Source organism: Medicago sativa, chromosome 1 (assembly GCF_051527215.1).
Source record: "Medicago sativa cultivar Bolivia chromosome 1, Bolivia_mono, whole genome shotgun sequence".
Lineage (NCBI taxonomy): Eukaryota > Viridiplantae > Streptophyta > Magnoliopsida > Fabales > Fabaceae > Medicago > Medicago sativa.
In genome coordinates, this window is record NC_140749.1 from 83,001,379 (window position 1) to 83,021,028 (window position 19,650).

The window sequence follows — 19,650 nt, forward strand, 5'->3', positions numbered from 1 at the left end:
TTTTTGTAAAGTTTAACCTAAATTGTGTAACTTATGTAAAAGTCACTGCTTTTTATTTCTTGTATAGTCAAACCGGAGTTTGAAGATAAATGAGTTGCCATGATTTTACATATTTACAGTCAACAAAATACAAACAATTTTAACATTATAATATTATGAAAACAAACATGCGCATTGGCCTTTTAGAGCTTTAGGTCATTTTCATTTCTCCACGGGCAAAATGCATCAACACATAATAGTAGCTTCTGCAGTATTGTTTAGTTTTCATTTCCTTTCACTTTTATCTTTTGTTATAAAAATAACTTATATGATAAGTACTTATGCTATAAAGGCTTAATTAAATTGTTTATACAAACAGGATCGAAATGAACATTATTTTTTATTAAAAGGAAAGAACAGCAGCAGAGTAGAGAAAAAATCTAGAGCCTAAAGAACTTGACTCCCATGGCATCAGCATAGAGGTGGGGAAATCTGAGTTGGGTAGTGATTCCATTATCATGAGCAGCCCCTTACTTGGCCTTGGCCAGCCTATCAACACAGGAATTACCCTCTCACACCGTATGAGTGAAGCTCATACACCAATCAAAGGAAAGAAATTCCTTGATATGTTTCAGCATAGTGGCATAAGGATGGGTCTCAAGGACATCCTTAGTGATGAGCTGCGGAGCGGTTTGGGAGTCTGACTCACAAATCACAGTTTTGAATCCTGCATTCCAGACCGTATTGAGCCCATGTGCTATGGCCAACAACTCAGCATTAGTGTTGGTTGCATAGCCACACCGGCCAAAGAAACTAAGCAGACATTCACCAGAGTTCCTAAGAATGCCTCCCGGGTTACCCAAAGAATTACTATCTATGTTAAGCTTGACAACATATTGAGGGGGGGCTAACCAATACACCTGCTGGGTTTAGTTTTAGTTTTAGTTTCTCCTCCCATGTACTTATCAAATTCATTTCAAAGAGACCTAGACGAATATTGATATTGAATTTACCTAAAAATCTGAAGTTCTTTATATGGCAGATCCTGCATGGAGCTCTCCCTACCGACCAATTCCGAGTGGATTGACATTCTTTTATTGACCCTCTCTACAGTTTATGTAGAGTGACCCATGAGACAATCCTCCACACTCTCTGAAACTGCCATAAAGTCAAATTTGGAAATCCCCTACAAAATCATTTGTAAGTTCAAGTTCTTGTGTCTGATAGAATATAAGTTTGTTATATGCTAGCTAGAACTACGCAGCTAAGCTATATTGCGTTGGAACATTGCGAGTCAGAAAAGGTTGGAAGAGGAGAAATTTTCTCTTTTACAAAGACAGATCAATAATTATTTAATTTGTTCGAATAAAATGATATGAGAAGGTAATTTTTATCAAACCTTGAACAAACATTGTCCAATAATCAGTTCCCCTCCACTAAGGAATGACAAAATATTGGCTGCCAAGGAGAAATAGAAGTAAGAACGTGAAATCTAAAAGAGCACAAATTCATAGTATAAGTATTGATCAAATCGATTACCATTCCTTAGCTCTATGCTCTAGCAAGTGATAAAGTTTTGCTTTCATAGTCACACCAATATGACCTCTACCTATGTGATACTGAAACAAAGCCAGCCGAATCATATATCAAAATAACAGAAAGTAGAAATCACAAATTAACTTATAATTGCTACATAACCAAACAGCTGTTTCATAAGTTGTATCAACGTTCCATCAAAACATAGAGAAACAACAACGTGGCAAATTGGCAACAAAGGAAAAAGCTCTTCTAAAACATGCATGTTAATTGCACAATTAAGGATGGACTTCAAATTTTAAAAAATAAATAAACAGTACACATACCCTTACTTGCGTACTTTATAACAAGTTCACAATGAGCCTTATTCCAACAACAAAGTTAATGGAAAGTTCACCTTACCATTAACTTTGTTGTTGGAATAAGGCTCATTGTGAACTTGTTATAAAGTACTCGAGAAGCACATGGAAGAACAACAACTAGGTTCCTCACAAATCTTGCACTTGTATACCTATGTGTTCATGGATTTTCTGATTGTGATATACAAATAACACATATAGATAGATGCTTAGGTGTTTCCCATTGATCAACAACAACAAACAGAAGCTTAACAAAGTCCACATTTTTTCTTGCTTTCCTTGCTTCGTTTCTTTTTCTTCATTGGAGATCAGATCATATCCAACCTATTTCATTTGTATGAAGTCCCCAACAATTGAAACAAGTCTAACAACAGCATATTCCAAAGGCAAAAATGCATTTTAAGATTATTCTACTAACCATTCTCTTCTCTTGTTAAATGAGCTTGGATCGCATCTCAAAAGTTAGCTCAAATGACGAGGATACTCAAGCACATTTATACGTTCAACAACCTAAGAATCTGAACAATGTGGGACTACAAACAACTTCAATGCCCACCCTCACGGCAGAGTCCAATTTCTACATTGCAATCCTTAACGAGACTCTCTTGAATCTCATCCCAAAAGCTACCTTAAAGGGTGGTCAAACACATTTATACACCCAACAACGCAGGAACCTAAGCAATGTGGCACTCGTATTAATAACATTTGTGAGCAATTAACATAAAGATTTCACATGACATGACAATCATGAAATCAAATAATAGAAAACAATAAAGAAAAAGAAATTGAAATAACAAGAAATGAGATATTACAACGTCCCAAATTGAAGCAACATATTCAGCACAACAATCCTTAAGTCTGTCAGCACTTACAATAGAACCCAGTGGCGAAGGTTGACGTCTTGCAGAATCCAAGCGAACCCCATTTCAGGAAATTACAGGGAATATCTCGTTGATGCAATTTCCGGGAAGTTACTCCGATGGAAACCTTAATCTCCAAATTCTTGAGGTTAAGTTTACCCTTTCCTTTGCATTGTAGAATCAGAAAATGCAAGAAAGAAACAAACTTGAGAATTGGGACAGTGGCAGATTTCAGATTCAGGTGCTTTCAATGGTGGAATTTAGTAGAAGCGAACTAGAATAGCTTTCAGTCAGTGGATGCTTTTTTATGCGGTTCGACCGAATTTTGTTTTTGGTTTGATACGGACCGGTTTTATTTTTTAACAAATACGGACCGGTTCAGTTTTAAATGAATGGTTTAGGTTTTTTAAAATTGGACAAAACTTGCTTTGCACTTAGGAAGTTATTCAAAATTTCGACAATAATTGACATTGCTACCATTATGTAGAAGTTTAGGATCTTTCACACTTTTATGAACGAGACAATCAATACTAATATTAATATTAATCCTACACAAATAAGATAAAATAATTCTTTCAAAAAAAGATAAAATAATTATTAGTTGGGGTTTGAAGCATTAATATTTTATTTTCCTTTTTTTAAATCCACAATTAATAAGAAATCATTGTAGTTGAACCGGATGGGTCAACATGACCATGTTAAATAACTCTACTTAAACCATTTCTCCCTTGCAAGCCTCGTGCTTGGGCTTTGGATGGGCCACCATCTATGAAGCACTCATGCGTATATGACACAGAAACTGACACGTCGATATCAATAATGATTTAAGAAAATCATATAATTAAGTGTAATTATATGTGTCGCTACAAAGACACGTCTAATCCGAAAAGTGTTCGTGTTTCATAGACTCACCACCCTTTTTTTTTCTTTTTGTTTCTTCCGAGAACTTTTAATTGAAGGTAATTCTATTCGAGTTTATTGAATACTAAATACAAGTATTTATCTCAACTGAGATTCGAGAATTGGTAAGTCGATGTGGAATTCCAACGTTTTTCACTATACTCAACTTTGATTAAACATAGTTTGTGTATCTAATATCTAATTTAATATAATAATATAAGCATAATAACTTAAAATTAATTCTTTTTAATGAATAGCATAAAAACAGCTTATAGAACGGTTGCTAACCCAAAAAAAAAAAAAAAAAAAAAACGGTTCAAAAGGGGGCGGTTCAGTTTTTGGTTTGGTTTAAGTAAACAAAACGGTTTATTTAAGACGTGCAAATAAACCCAAAGAAACCTTGCAAAACCCTCGTTCGTTGTTTAAAGCTTGTGCAACTTGTCATTGGTTCGTTAGATCAAATATTTGTTCTTTGCACAGTTTCCATGAGCTCCAAAGCGCCCCAAACTGATTCAATTGGTATGTTTATTACGATTCATTCTGTCTTAATTTGTTTTGTTAATGCTTATGTTGAACAAATGACTTTGTATACACAGATTCATTGAGCTTTAAAATGGCCTCTCAAAAGGATCATGATATGTTCTTCATGTCTATCACTCAAGGGGAGAATAACCCATTTGACTATTTTCGTGCCCTATATGGTAAGTTTCGCAATTCCGGTTTAAGACTCTGGTTTTTTAACAAATGAATTGACTTATTTGAACTTATCAACTGACATAAGCACTTGTGAAACTATTTAAGAGAGCTTCTGGAAATCGCTTATGACTTGTCTATATGACTATATAGCTATTTTCAGCTCATTTTCACAAGCTCTCTAGGATAGCTTATGAAAACAAATTATAGCTTACATGAAAACATTTTTGTTGGTGTTATTATAATACCTTATAAATAGTTAAGTTGTTTATCTGAGCAGAAGTCTGCCTTTTTGTGGTATTATGCATATGTAGTTATAAATTATATGTACATATTGCCGCATTTTTATGCAGACATCATAATCAGTTACATATTATAAACTTGCGATTAGAAGTAGCAAGTTGAAAATTTCAAAGCCTTGAAATTGTAATTTGCTATGTCAGTTTCTTGTATTTTTCCCACGTATATTTCATTTTGAATTGATAATCATATCTTCTATGGGATGCGTTGACTACTTATCATGGATATTCCAATTTTCTGGTTTGTTTTTTACAATAAAAATGAGCAGTGATGTTTTCTATTTCTATGGATAAATTGGCTTTTATGACGTAGGATCTTTCATCTTAACTGAACTAGTCATAAGTTGCCTCTTGAAGTTGTGATGTATAACATACTTATGAATATTGTAGAGGGTTGCATTGCTGGAGGTGTTGCTGGTGTTGCTGTAGAAGCAGCTTTATACCCCATTGATACCATTAAAACTCGACTACAGGTGAATTAAGTATATTGAGTGAATTTTTTTAGTTCTACTTCGTGTGTCTATACAGATTTATCTAATTTATAACACCATTATCTTTTGATTTTAATCATATTCCATTCTGTATTAGGTTGCTCGTGGTGGAGTAAATATTGCTTTCAAGGGTTTGTATTCTGGATTGGCTGCAAATCTTGCTGGTGTGTTGCCGTGAGTAGGCTTTATTTTTCATTTACCGCTCATCCCTTTCAAATTGTGCTGCATTCATTTCGGTGCTTTTTATCCCGTTTTCTGCTTTTCGTTTAATGTATTACTATGACAAATATGTTTGAATCAAAGCTAATTACATATTATAGCTTATCTGTTTTGATCTCAAGCTAAGAAATATTTTGTTCCTAGTTTTATCTATTAAGAATTGTCTGAAAGAGTCTTTTTCCCACCTCTGCTAGAATACTTACATTTATGTTTACCGCTTGACAGAGCTTCTGCGATTTTTATTGGTGTGTATGAACCAACAAAGCATAAATTGCTGAAGATCTTCCCTGAGAATCTAAGCGCTTTGGCTCATATTGTAAGTTGGCTTTCTTAATAATAAAATAGATAAGCTACTCGAATTATCTAGGCATGTCGCACACAAATTTCTCCGTTTGATGTTTGTATACTGACATTGTGATGTTCAGAGAATTAGTTAGTTGATATAAATCATAGGATACACAATCCAGGATTAACAAAAAAAAAAACCAAACTTCACCAAAAATACATGAGCATAGTTCTTTTACAGGCCGTCTTTTCTGATTCAAAAACATTAGACTTATCATGATATCCAATATTTTTAAATTTTAGTTATTCACCAAATTTATTAGAATTTTTACCAAAATTTATTTTCAATCATTCCAAAATGTTACAGATAGTATCCTTATTTTATTTTACTATGTAATGGCTTACAACACTTGCTGAAAGCAGACAAGTTTTTGAAAAACTGTCTTAATAGTCGTCTTCTTTCACAAGCTCATCTCGAGCAGCGAAAGAGTTTGAGGCCTATGGTTGGCTTGAAAGGAGATTTTTCAAATTTGATATCTACTTCTACACATTTGTGATATAAAGTACACATAAAATTTTGGCTTAAATGCAGTTCTAGACCTCCTATTTTGATCAATCCACAATTTTGGTCCCCTCATTTTAAATTACGCAATTTTAGTCCCTCAATTTTTTCAATTACTCAATCTAGGTCCTTCCATCAACTTGCCATCCAATTTTAAACCATGATGCTGACATGCAGTTATATGCGGATGTGGCATTAATTACGTGGAACCTATTTGGCCATGTAGTGCTAAATAAAGGATTACTTGGCTGATACGTATGTAGCTTACGGGGCAATAGTAAAAAGGGTAGGCCGGTGCACTAAAGCTCCTGCATACGCAAGGTCTAGGAAGGGGTCCCACCATTTTGGTGTATTGTACGCAGCCTTACCCTCTTTTTTACGTAAGAGGCTGTCTCCAAAACTTATGTGGCAATAGTAAATCACTTTAAAAAATATTTCACAAAATTACATATTTAAGAGTAGAACACAATACCAAGACTTTGTGAAACAGTTTTTAAAGTGATTCACTATTTCCACCTAAGGTGCATACGCATCAGCTTACATGTCAACCAAGTAATTAGTTAGTCAGCACTACACTGCCACATAGGTTCTACGTAATTAATGTCACATCAGCATATAACTACCACGGCAGCATCACCGTTTAAACTTGGATGACAAGCTAATGGAGGGACCAAAATTGCTGTTTGATCAAAATAGTGGGACCATAGCTGCATTTAAGCCTAAAGTTTTGTTACTCGTTTTTCATGAACTGCACTAGTTCTAGTGCTTGTAAGAAAACACAATTTAGAGTACATGTAAACATATACACACAATTGAAACATATAAAATTGATGGACTGCTATGTTGATCAATTCAGTGCTTAGCTTGTCTTAAATGATTAGCACACAGGCAGTTTAGGATATCTTAGAACTGTGGTTGACATTTCTATTTAAAATTTTGTTGTGATAATACTCCTAATCTGAGTTCAGGCTGCAGGTACTATTGGAGGAGCCGCTTCTTCTCTTGTTCGTGTTCCAACTGAGGTAAGTTATTTTACCTTTGACATTGCCTATTATTTTCCACTTCCTTGAGGTTGGAATTGATTTGTGCCTTTCTAGGTTGTTAAGCAAAGGATACAAATTGGTCAATTCAAATCAGCCCCAGATGCTGTCCGTCTTATCATTGCAAATGAGGGCTTTAAAGGTCTTTATGCGGTATGTGTTAGTTTCACTTCATGTCATAGATGATCATAGAATTAGTAGTTCTTTAATTTTGAGGTAGCGAGGAATAATTTCTGCTTTAAAATATTGTTCTAGTAGGTAATACTTGCTTGATTTCCCTCTCTAGTGGAAAGAGCTTTCATGTTGGTTTATATAAGAAAGAGGAGATATGATGTTGTATGCAGATTATGGAATTATGATAATGCCTTTACTCTGTTTTTTACTGCCATTTTGAATGCTACTTTAATATTATATTCAAATGAGAGGACTCTTTATTATGAGAGGGTGAGAGGATCTTTTATCAACCATTGGATCAAAATCAATGGCCCAGATTAAAACTGTTATTATAGTGACTCACACACTTTAATTTTTCTCAATTTTCCTTTGTCTCTTCCGTTCCATATTTCTTCATCTCCCTTTTTCCAGAATTCCATGAATGAAATTGAAACAAGAAGGATGGGATGAACAGTAATTGGACTTGATTTGTGTGGACCTGATAATTCTAGTTGGTTAGATCTACACAGAAGGTAAGAAAAGGAAAACCTAGAGTATCAAAGGGGGTGTTACTTAGTATTGAACAATTGTGGAAGAAAAAGACGGAAACATATGACAATGGTAATAATACACACGAGTGAGAGAAGGATTTCAGTGAAAGAAAATTAAGCATGAAAACTGGGTAGGACTGGGATATAAATTTCAGAAGGAAGAAGAAGCAGTGTACGAGAGAGAGAGAGAGAGAGAGAGAGAGAGAGAGAGAGAGAGAAGATGAAGGTTAGGAATTTAGAATAGCGCGTGACTATTTAAGGAGCAGGTTAATCTCAGCCGTTTATATTAATTGAATAGTTGTGATTTCTTCCTCTCACCCTCTCATTTTAAAAGTCCTCTCACTTGATATGCCCTCTATATATATATATATATATATATATATATATATATATATATATATATATATATATGCTGACTTTGGTTGTTATATTACCCATCTTGACACGTACTTCTGTTTTTGAGTGATTGTAGGGATATAGATCTTTCTTATTGAGAGATTTACCATTTGATGCTTTAGAATTATGCATCTACGAACAGCTGCGTATCGGGTACAAACTAGCGGTAAGCTTAATTTGAAGTCTCTATTATTCTATATGTAACTTTATGAAGGTACCCATATTTTCAAGTCATCTAAAATGAGAAGCACTCCGTTTCATATAAAAGAGTAGTTTGACTGTTATAAATATAAACGTTTGTGCTCTTAAAGAAAAAAAAATTCCACATATTTATGATTGTTTCTGGCATAGTTGGATCAAAATTCATGCATTACTTAGAATGTCTTTGTCCTTGAACTTTTTAGGGATATATTATTATTTTGTGGCTTCTCTTCTGTTTTCAGCTCATGGCTGTTTCAAGAGAGTCGTTTGTCTATACAGAAAACTGGACAATTTGCTACATAATTGTATTTCTAGATGTTCCTGTTAGAATATATGTATCTTATAATCGTTCATTGTTGTGTCTCTTTTTTCCCTTTGTTGTGGAAGCTGGACCGTTCCTCTATGTAGTGTTATTTCTTCTATCTTGTACAGTGATTAAGGTTAAATATATTTTTGGTTCTGTAAAATAAGTGATTTTTGGTTTTGGTCCCCGTAAAATATTTTCGCTAGTTTTCATTCCTCCAAAATCTGAAATCAATGTTTTTTGTCTATACCATATTGTGACATCAGTTGATTGCTTACATGTCAACTAAAGGTCACATGGCTGTATCAGGTGGCACCTGGTAATGCCAATGGGGCTACTCATTTGCCTTGTCGTCATGTGACTCCCACCAAAATATTTCCTTGAGAGCTCTTAAAATGAAAACTATTCAAATCCTAGGGGAGACACATGTGGCATTGGCCAGTTGCCACATGGGTATTATTTGATGCCATCTATTGCGGCCAAGTGGCCTTCCAAGGGACGCATAAGTAGTTAACAAATTATATGATTTTTTTTTTTCAGGGACATAAATTAAAATTTGTTCGTTTTACGGTGACCAAAAACAGAATTAACCTAATTTTTTTTATCTATTCTTAAATAATTGCTAAATCTGTATTCTGTTTTTTCTTTTTGCAGGCAAAAAGAGATCTGAATGATCCAGAGAATGCTATGCTTGGGGCATTTGCTGGTACTTCTACGGCACACCGATTAAACAATTTCTATTGAAGCATTTCAGGATTCTTTATAGCATGTTTGTATAAGATTTCTTTGAAATTTGAACAAAAACCAGTGTTCAGTCCTTCTAGACAACTTCCTAATAATGTTGCCTTCAATTTTTTGGTATATATTTGTTGTCATTCCTAGACAATTTTCTAATCTAGTGTTAATTTTTGCTGTGAAAGATAAACTAATGCACAGTTTGTTAGGCCTTGTTAGCAAAGTGTTCCATTACAGTATGATAATTTGCAACATGCTGACTACCTCTCCCTCGAAGAAAGTTTTGTTTAAACTAGTAAATGAACCGCAAGGAAACATTGTTACTTACAAATTTAGTTTCAAATCAGTCTTTTTATTTCATAATTCCTTTCACTCATGCTTAATATAGTGCAAGCTTTTGTTGGAACTGAAATTAATAAACTTAATACCTTGTAGGTGCCATAACTGGAGCAGTTACGACTCCTCTTGATGTAGTAAAAACCAGATTAATGGTTCAGGTACGGTGAAATTGTCTTCCCTCTTTTATTATTTGAAGGAAATTTTTGGAAGAAATCCGAAAATGGAAATTTGTTATGAAATGAAAGAATAACCACTTGGAGTTGTTATTTTAGGTATTGTCCTAGCCATTATATTATGCACATTAACCACTTAAAGTGCATATATTAATCCATAAGACAACTATTCATAACAGGAGTTGCTATTTGTAATTCATTTTTTTTATGACATGTTATTAAACTTGTGACTTTGGTCTGAAGTGATATCTGACATTATCTTACTCTCCCTTCTCCCTATTAGGGAACACAAAAACATTACAAAGGCATTTATGATTGTGTGAGGACAATCGTTAAAGAAGAAGGAGCTAATGCTCTTTTTAAGGTATGCATATTTTTTTAAGTTTAGTGCAACACTAATAGTTATTTTCATTCTTAGGTTTCTTTTAACCAAACAGCTTTCTAAAAGACTAAAACCTTTCGCAGGGTATTGGGCCAAGAGTGGTGTGGATAGGAATAGGTGGTTCAATATTTTTTGGTGTTCTTGAGAAGACAAAGAAAATTCTTGCTCAGAAGCACCCTCCAAATGATGCACAGAAGTGAGCTTTTTCAAGGCAAGATTAAGCTGATGATGTTGCAATGCATCTTAATCTTTTTATGATTGCATGAAGCCACTTTGTTCAGCTTCTCTCTCCTTCATCCCTGAATGAAAATTGCTGTTTACACTAAATGATTTGCTATCGCACACATGGAAATGACCAAAATACCGCAACGGTAGTTAACTATTGTTTGCTCCAAAAGAGAAAATTAAGCAGCGAACTGTAGTTAACTACAGTTGGGGTATTGAATGTCATTTCCATGTGTTTTTAGCAACCTTTGAAGTGGGAAAAGCAATCATCTCCCTAAATTGTTGCATTGGGCCTGCAAGGATTCAGTTTAGCCCATTGATGCCTCAATTGAAAGTTGGGCTGCAATCATAAAGCCTGAATGAAATTTGGGCCGGCCTGAAGCTTTCTCTGAAAGACTGATAATGATAAAGCACATGCTGTCACAAATGTAAATTTATTTATTTTTTTTCCTTTCTAGAAAATGATTTATTTCGCATTTAAACACCAAATGGGGGCAAGAGAACATGGATTGGAAGAAGAAAATGGAAACTCAGAACTTAGGTTCGTTTACTTTCTATGTATCATGTTTTCATTTTCACTTCAGCTAATAAACATAAGAGAATATTGATCTGATAGTCTTCTCAATGACAACTCCTGGGTTTGTTGATGATTATGTGACCCTCTTGTTCAACTATTTCCTGTGGTCTCTAGTTCTCTTATTTTCTTTTATATTTTACCCATGAAACCTTAATCTTCCCCCCTTTCTATCCTTCTTCCATATGATTTTCTCATCACCTCTTCCTCCCTTTTAGACAACATAAAATATATGTTTTGTACTTTTATCAAATGTAATGCATTTGAAGTAATATTAAGAGGTGTTGAAATTTTTTCTCTTCATTTTTCCTCTATCACTTGAAATTGAGATTTCTCAGAGTAAGTGCATAAAATAAAGAGGAAAAGACTAATTTTAGTATTTGACAAAATTGTGTTACCTGCACCGACATTTCTGATTGAAGGCGTGTTTCGGTGCCCGACATGTGTTGTGTCGGACATTGACACTTGTGATTACATTAAATCATGTCATTTTTCAAAATTTTATCGGTGTCAACGTTAATGTCATATCTGATGTATGTGTCTGTGTGCTTCGTAGGTGTGAACCAATTTGCTCCTTTAGAAAAATAAACACAAGTTTAAGTTAGTAAGGAAAAAACTAATGGCAACTTTGTTCATATACCTAACCATAGTCACTAAAGGTACAGTTAGGTGCCTAACAATAATTAAAAAGGGAGGATTTGGTCCCAGAAAATAACTTAAAAAGAGATAATTTAGTCCCTTCAAAAGAAATTCTTCAAAAAAAATTAAAAAAATAAAATATATCCCTAAATAGTTTATTTTTCATTAAATCACTTATGCTTGTTCTTTTTCTTCTTTCACATTCGAGCAATTACCATCTACATACACAGACACCATTTTAACTATGAACCACGTAACATTAATTTTCTGGCATGTTTAGACTTTGGATGGAAGATTTTGGAGGGGGAGAGTTAATTACTTTTTTAAATTAATAACACTGTAAAAAGTTTTTAGAGATTATTCAAGAGCGATTGAAGTATTATATGATCATTTATGATATTGCTATTTCAATTTTGTTAAAATATGAAATATATATCAAAATAGACTTGTTCTAAGCATACTTTTTTACATTAACATACTCTTGTTTTCGGTACAGTTTTGATATCAGTTATTTAGATATATTCTGAATCTTTTTTAGAACCATCAAGTATTCAGGATCTTTTTTTGAAATTTTCAATGTTGAAAAAAAAAAAGGAATTTAAATGGGAGATTTGTGAAAGAATAAATTATTAAAGGACTTTTATTTTGTCAGGGACCAAAGTATCTATTTTTATTATTGATAGGGATATAATTATTCTTGTAGGTCCTGATTTTGAAATTAAGAGTTTTTTTAGGGAAAGAATTACTGTTTAATTTTCTCAAGAATCAAATTGAACAGTTTTTTTCTCAGGTACACAAATAAATTTTCATTTTAAAATAATGAATTTAATTGTGTATAATTATTTTACACATTCATTCAATGATGCGTCATAACATCAATTAAAAATAAAAACATATAAATAATCATGTTCATTAATTGATGAAGAAACACATGTGTAAAATAACTTTAAACACAAAAAATATCAGCCTTGTTACATGAATAGGACGGTGTTCGAAGTCAAAACATCTCATTTATTCACCTCAAAAATGAATTCTAATCACTGTACTAATTGACAGAAAGAAAAAAAATTCTTCAGCCTCACTATTATTTATTTTTTTATAAAAAAATGGGGTTTGACTGGAGAGGGTCTTCAAAGTCATGCGGGTAATGGCCCCAAACTCTCCTACATGGTAAGTTCATGGACTCACCCATCTAGCTAGCCAGCCACTGTTGAATATAAAAATGTGCATAATGTTTTACCAAAACACGTGATGTTCAGCTACCTACCCTTTCCACTCATTCCTTCATATAAAACCATCTCATTCCATACATCTTTCCACCACAACACTCTTCCTTCACCCTTCACTTTCTTTACAACAAACAAGTACTACAAACAAAACCAACTGAGACTTTCATTACAATACTTTGATTACTTTCATTTGCTACCAAATATATCAAGATGGTTAGTGTGTCTGAAATTCGCACTGCTCAAAGGGCAGAAGGCCCTGCAACCATTTTAGCCATTGGAACTGCAAATCCAGCCAACTGTGTTGAACAAAGCACATATCCTGATTTCTACTTTAAAATCACAAATAGTGAACACAAGACTGAACTCAAAGAGAAATTCCAACGCATGTGTAAGTATTTTTTTTCCTCTACCTTAGATACTTTCCATTTAAATATATTTTGCTATCTTTACATTGGTTTCGTGTCACCCAAGTTTGCTGAACTAATATCATCTTTTCATAATTCCCTTCAGGTGATAAATCTATGATCAAGAGGAGATACATGTACCTAACAGAGGAGATTTTGAAAGAGAATCCTAGTGTTTGTGAATACATGGCACCTTCATTGGATGCTAGGCAAGACATGGTGGTGGTAGAGGTACCTAGACTAGGCAAGGAGGCTGCAGTGAAAGCTATAAAAGAATGGGGTCAACCAAAGTCAAAGATTACTCACTTGATCGTTTGCACCACAAGTGGTGTAGACATGCCTGGAGCTGATTACCAACTCACAAAACTCTTAGGTCTTCGTCCATACGTAAAAAGGTATATGATGTACCAACAAGGTTGCTTTGCAGGAGGCACGGTGCTTCGTTTGGCTAAAGATTTGGCTGAGAACAACAAAGGTGCTCGTGTGTTGGTTGTCTGTTCTGAAGTCACTGCAGTTACATTTCGCGGCCCTAGTGATACTCACTTGGACAGCCTTGTTGGACAAGCACTATTTGGAGATGGAGCTGCTGCACTGATTGTTGGTTCAGATCCAGTACCAGAAATTGAGAAACCTATTTTTGAGATGGTTTGGACTGCACAAACAATTGCTCCAGATAGTGAAGGGGCCATTGATGGTCACCTTCGTGAAGCTGGACTAACATTTCACCTTCTTAAAGATGTTCCCGGGATTGTTTCAAAGAACATCAATAAAGCATTGGTTGAGGCTTTTGAACCATTGGGAATTTCTGATTACAATTCAATCTTTTGGATTGCACACCCTGGTGGACCTGCAATTCTAGATCAAGTAGAGCAAAAGTTAGCCTTAAAGCCTGAAAAGATGAAAGCCACCAGAGAAGTGCTCAGTGAATATGGAAATATGTCAAGTGCATGTGTTTTGTTTATCTTAGATGAAATGAGAAAGAAGTCAGCTCAAGATGGACTGAAGACCACGGGAGAAGGACTTGAGTTTGGTGTTTTATTTGGCTTTGGACCGGGTCTTACCATTGAAACCGTTGTTTTGCGCAGTGTCGCTATATGAGGTGCTTAATTAGTTAATTATTTTATTTTTATGTATCACTTTCAAATTTGCTTGATTTTTATGTAAGGATAGAAAATTTGTCTACAGTTCAACATGTAACATCATGTTAAAAGTAATATAATTTGTGATTTGTTTTAGATTCTACTCCAGTTATTTATTTGATATATCATTTATAATGATAATTAAGAAGTAAACTATGTTAACATATAAATGACTGTAAATTAGATGACTGTTACAAGTGAATTTAAAAAGTACTGTAATGTAATGTGTGCACTCTTCTAACTTATTATAGTATTTGAAACTAATTTTAAATATCTGTACACTGTACTATGTTTTATTTTGCAATAACAAAAGATTTTATTACTCTAAACAGAAACAATCCAATAGCAATGTAGCATAAGGTGTACTTGGTGAACAAATCAAGTGCAAAGATACGCAGCAAAATAGAACAGACAAAAAAAAAATCCATCCCAACACATCACAGCCTGCATCATAAAGAAAAACCAGCATCCTATATTAAAATACGATCCATCCCTTAAGAAAATTTACATGAACCTAACCAATTAATGATATCACCACTGCAATCTTCAAAACTATCCAATACTCTACCCTTAATGTTGCAAATGGTCTGCAACATGCATACAGAAGCCACCGTAAGCGACGTCACCAATCATTTGATGATGACGATGATGATGATGGTCGGCTTGAAGAAAAATCAGAGAGATTGGTTAGGCTTGAACACTTTTTCGAGAACGTGCTGAAGAATAATGAGGCCAAGTTAATGCAGGTTCGCATAGAGTTGAAGACTGTTCAAAGGCAAGAACCAAAATACCTTCCTTGGACTTTGATATTTTCTCTCCCACCATTATTCGGAAGAAGAAAGTTACAAGGTAGAAGTAGAAACCTATGTACCCTTGTTTCTAAGTTTTTATTTTTTCGTAAAATGTACCGCATAACACTAAATGAAACTTTAAGCCATAGTGAATTAGCTATCATTTAGTACATTCTTGTCAGCATGCATTATATATTGGTTCAATATTTTTGTTTTCATATTCCATCAAACAAAACTATATATTGGTTGTATCAGAAGAAAAATTAACCTATTTCAAGTCATCTTGATGATGACTGTTATGTTGCAGCGATGCCTATATATGCAACTTCCCTTTATGGTCTCTCAATAAATTATGCAGTTTTTCATTACAAGTGTACATAAAACTTGTGTTTTGTTAAATGTGGCAATGGAGTTTGAATCATTTTTTTTTTGAATCAGCATAATTTCATTGATTAGCCTAGCACAAGAAGTGCAAAAGGCGTGAAAACAGTACAGCAACCAAAAAATGGCAAAGAATGGATCAATACAAGGCGCATGACGCCACCAAATCCAACAGAAAACAGATAACAGTAGCTACAATACAAGAAAATATCATAAGATGCCCATCGAAATGAACAACCAACCGCAACTCCCAAAAACCAATCACAGTAACCACTAGAAGCTCCACTAATTAACACCTGTTAAGCACTGTTAAGCCAGAAAAAACAATCCCACCTGCCAGCTCCAACAAAACACCCGCCCTTACTTCCTTTTGAGACACTCTCTTGGATTCCAACACCACTCGTAATAGAGACAAGATGCTATCTGTAGTCTACTCAACGAGACAACGACCAACACCAAGACAACACATTAATGTCATCAACCACCTCGTCATAATTCTTGAATAGGTTTCTAAAAATCCTTGCATTTATTTCCTTCCAAATCAATGCATGCAAAATTAACCAAAACCCTTTCCTTAAAAGCCTCAAGTTAACCTCGCCACTCCAACACGCAAAATGAATAAGCATATTTAGAGGGGTGACAAATATTCTTAATAGGAGCTGCTATTTGAAATTCATTTTATGACTTGTTATTAAACTTGACTTTTATCTGAAGTGATATCTGACATTATCATACTCTCAATCCTCCCTATTAGGGAACTCAAAAACATTACAAAGGCATTTATGATTGTGTGAGGACAATAGTTAAAGAAGAAGGAGCTAATGCTCTTTTTAAGGTATGAATATTTTTTGAAACTTAGTGTAACACAAATCATTATTTTCACTCTTAAGTTTCTTTTAACCAAACAGCTTTTTAAAAGACAAACTATTTGCAGGGTATTGGGCCAAGAGTGGTGTGGATAGGAATAGGTGGTTCAATATTTTTTGGTGTTCTTGAGAAGACAAAGGAAATTCTTGCTCAGAAGCACCCTCTAACTCATGCTCAGAAGTGAATTTTTTCAAGGCAGGATTAAGCTGATGAAGTTGCAATGCATCTTAATCTTTTCATGATTGCATGGAGCCACTTATTGTTCAGCTTTTTTCTCTCATTCATCTCTAAATTCTTCCCTTGGCCCTGCAAGGATTCAGTTAGCCCATTGAGCCTCAATTGAAAGTTGGTCTGCAATCATAAAGCCTGAATGAATTTTGAGCAGGCCTGGAGCTTTCTCTGAAAGGCTGATAAAGCACAAGCTGTCACCAATGTAAATTTATTTATTTTTCTCTTTTCCTTTATAGAAAATGATTTATTTCCCATTCAAACACCAAATGGGGGCAAGAGAACATGGATTGGAAAAACAAAATGGAAACTCAGAACTTAGGTCTGTATACTTTCCATGTGTCATGTTTTCATAAGAGATTATTGATCTAATATTTTTTACGTCATTTTCTATTACAACTTTTGGAAACAGATGTAAAAGTTCAGAAATTTTGAGAGTGTCAACATTCTTTTCACTGCAACTAAAAATGTATTCTTCTTAGCTTGTCTTCTATGATCTTCTTCCTATACCTTGGACTTTTCCTCTACTTTTCTTAGATGAATTGAAGCTGGAGGATATCCCAAGCATCGAGATATACCTGTATCGGATACCGACAACCTCTAGGCTCCATGTAACCATCTCATTTGGCTTCGAGCTGGATTAAGGTTCTAATACTTTCAGCTGCAAACATGATCTTTTCGCACCAAGCAATGGGGATGCCGACAACCTCTAGGCTCTAACCACACACTTCTCATCTTACATACCTAGAGCTCTTCTTGGGACCATTTCCTTATGGTGAAAAACTTAGATATAAAATTTTCTTGCAGTAAATTGAAGGGAGCTATCATGAGTTCCTGGGTTTCAAAAATGATAACAAACTCGAATTTACTTAAATATATCCCTCACTCTTGGCGTAAGCTTGATGCTTGCACCAAAGATGAGAGAAATGAGAGAGTTTTTGATATCTCGCTACAACATGATTGAGAGTCAATAACAATTGAAAATTGTAACTAAATCAAGAAAAATGTTACTAATTAAATTCAGTAACATTTGAGCAATTGTTAGGTAAAATATGTGTTACTAAAAAGCTTCAGTAACATTTTATATCAATATTTATAACAGTAAAAAATTGTTACATATTTATATTTTGTCATAAACTTCACCATTTCCACTGGTGGAAGATGATGATCCACTGGTGGAAGTTGATGAAAACAGAAACTTGGTGAAGAAGAAAAGAGAAAAGAGAGAGAAACTATGAATATTATTGAATCAATAATGATGAGTTTGTTACAAAGTTCTATATATAGTACAGATAGAATCTAACAAACTCTAACTAATTCCTATCTAGGGTTTTGTAATCTAAAGTAGGAACACAATAAGAACCCTAGGGCTGCAAAGGAAACTTGCGCAGCAAGTTAAGTACATATCAGGAATTAGAAGTTTAACATCCCCCCTCAAGCTTAGCATGGTATAAATCAATCATGTTAAGCTTGGGCAAAAATGAATGAAAGCTCTTAGATGGTAGGGGTTTGGTGAAAAAATCTGCAAGCTGTGAATGAGACTTGACAGGAAGCAACTTGAAGATGTTTTGTTGAATTTTTTCTCTGACAAAATGGCAATCTATCTCCAAATGCTTTGTCCTTTCATGGAATACTGGATTCTTGGCTATGTGTATAGCGCTTTGGTTGTCACAATAGAGAGCTGGAAGCTTGTCACATTTAACTTTTAAGTCTTGCAACAAGTAGAGAAGCCACTGTAGTTCACAACTTGCAAAAGAAAGAGCTCTATATTCTGCCTCTGATGAACTCCTTGCAATGGTATGTTGTTTCTTTGCTCTCCATGAGATTAAGGAAGAACCAAGAAAGAAACAATAACCTGATGTGGACCTTCTACTGTCTACACATCCTGCCCAATCTGCATCAGTAAATCCAAGTAACTGAAGTTTGGAATCTCTTCTGAATAGTAATCCTTGACCAGGATTCCCTTTGAGGTATTTTACTACTCTGCATGCAGTATCATAATGTGTGATAGTTGGAGCATTGAGAAATTGACTCAATTGTTGAACCACAAAAGCTATATCAGGTCTTGTAGTTGTAAGGTACAACAGTTTTCCCACAAGTCTCCTATAACTTTGAATATCATCATGAGGTGGTGAACTGTCTTGATGAAGCTTGATAGAAGGATCAAGAGGAGTTATAGCAGGTTTAGCACCAAGTAACCCAGTGTCCTTCAATAGATCAAGACAGTATTTCCTCTGACATATGCTTATGCCTGTCTTGGAATGAGCAACTTCAATGCCTAAAAAATATTTCAACTTTCCAAGATCCTTGATCTTAAACTCAGTATCAAGTTCAGTTTTGATCCTGTCTATCTCAATCATGGAATTTCCAGCTAATATGACATCATCCACATATACTAATAAAGCAGTAAAACTTGCATCATTATGTAGAATGAACAATGAATGATCTGATGCAGACTGTTTGTACCCTTGATGAAGCAGAAAACCAGTTAGCTTCTCATACCATTTCCTACTGGCTTGCTTCAAACCATATAGAGACTTTAACAATTTACATACTTGATTAGGCTTGGGACTATGAACACCTTGAGGAACTGACATGTAAACGTCTTCATTTAAATCTCCATGAAGAAATGCATTGTTTACATCCAACTGATGGAGGTGCCATGAATTTATGGATGCTAAGGCAAGTAAAGTTCTCACAGTTGTTATCTTGGCTA

At 34.5% G+C, this 19,650-nt stretch overlaps 2 protein-coding genes and 2 long non-coding RNA genes across 10 annotated transcripts; 3 read left to right on the forward strand and 1 right to left on the reverse strand.

The window, feature by feature from the left end:
- LOC146958215 (uncharacterized) lies at nucleotides 1-3,032 on the reverse strand. 5 transcript variants are annotated; one of them, XR_015024592.1, is made up of 5 exons: nucleotides 2,747-3,032; nucleotides 2,027-2,548; nucleotides 1,519-1,598; nucleotides 1,379-1,437; nucleotides 1-1,165 (listed from the first exon to the last, which is right to left on the reverse strand). It is a non-coding gene; the product is annotated as an uncharacterized LOC146958215 (long non-coding RNA). The 5 variants fall into 5 exon arrangements; XR_015024590.1 differs by having other exon boundaries at nucleotides 1-1,437; nucleotides 2,293-2,548; XR_015024589.1 differs by having other exon boundaries at nucleotides 1-1,437.
- A 977-nt stretch (nucleotides 3,033-4,009) lies between these two features.
- On the forward strand, nucleotides 4,010-11,335 carry LOC146958216 (S-adenosylmethionine carrier 1, chloroplastic/mitochondrial-like). Of its 2 annotated transcripts, XM_085741323.1 has the most exons (13): nucleotides 4,010-4,153; nucleotides 4,231-4,335; nucleotides 5,017-5,099; nucleotides 5,215-5,291; nucleotides 5,562-5,652; nucleotides 7,152-7,205; nucleotides 7,281-7,376; nucleotides 8,400-8,489; nucleotides 9,483-9,534; nucleotides 9,999-10,060; nucleotides 10,359-10,439; nucleotides 10,541-10,668; nucleotides 11,141-11,335. In XM_085741323.1, the coding sequence occupies exons 1-12, from the start codon at nucleotides 4,120-4,122 to the stop codon at nucleotides 10,655-10,657; spliced, it is 942 nt and encodes a 313-aa protein (XP_085597449.1). In that variant the 5' UTR covers nucleotides 4,010-4,119; the 3' UTR covers nucleotides 10,658-10,668; nucleotides 11,141-11,335. The 2 variants fall into 2 exon arrangements, with proteins under 2 accessions (XP_085597449.1, XP_085597448.1); XM_085741322.1 differs by having other exon boundaries at nucleotides 10,541-11,335.
- Nucleotides 11,336-13,213: 1,878 nt separating this feature from the next.
- On the forward strand, nucleotides 13,214-14,763 carry LOC146958217 (chalcone synthase 8). Of its 2 annotated transcripts, XM_085741321.1 has the most exons (3): nucleotides 13,214-13,267; nucleotides 13,303-13,512; nucleotides 13,635-14,763. In XM_085741321.1, the coding sequence occupies exons 2-3, from the start codon at nucleotides 13,335-13,337 to the stop codon at nucleotides 14,624-14,626; spliced, it is 1,170 nt and encodes a 389-aa protein (XP_085597447.1). In that variant the 5' UTR covers nucleotides 13,214-13,267; nucleotides 13,303-13,334; the 3' UTR covers nucleotides 14,627-14,763. The 2 variants fall into 2 exon arrangements, with proteins under 2 accessions (XP_085597447.1, XP_085597446.1); XM_085741320.1 differs by having other exon boundaries at nucleotides 13,214-13,512.
- A 236-nt stretch (nucleotides 14,764-14,999) lies between these two features.
- LOC146958218 (uncharacterized) lies at nucleotides 15,000-17,583 on the forward strand. Its single transcript, XR_015025006.1, has 3 exons — nucleotides 15,000-15,516; nucleotides 16,594-16,674; nucleotides 16,774-17,583. It is a non-coding gene; the product is annotated as an uncharacterized LOC146958218 (long non-coding RNA).
- Nucleotides 17,584-19,650: the final 2,067 nt, after the last annotated feature.

Bases quoted from the DNA above. Each gene is read 5' to 3' on its own strand.
- LOC146958217 (XM_085741320.1), top strand. From the start codon at position 13,335: ATGGTTAGTGTGTCTGAAATTCGCACTGCTCAAAGGGCAGAAGGCCCT. The intron at 13,513-13,634 runs GTAAGTATTTTT...AATTCCCTTCAG, and splicing joins AGAGAAATTCCAACGCATGT to GTGATAAATCTATGATCAAG.
- LOC146958216 (XM_085741322.1), top strand. From the start codon at position 4,120: ATGAGCTCCAAAGCGCCCCAAACTGATTCAATTG. The intron at 7,377-8,399 runs GTATGTGTTAGT...GAGTGATTGTAG, and splicing joins GCTTTAAAGGTCTTTATGCG to GGATATAGATCTTTCTTATT. The intron at 10,061-10,358 runs GTACGGTGAAAT...TCTCCCTATTAG, and splicing joins AAACCAGATTAATGGTTCAG to GGAACACAAAAACATTACAA.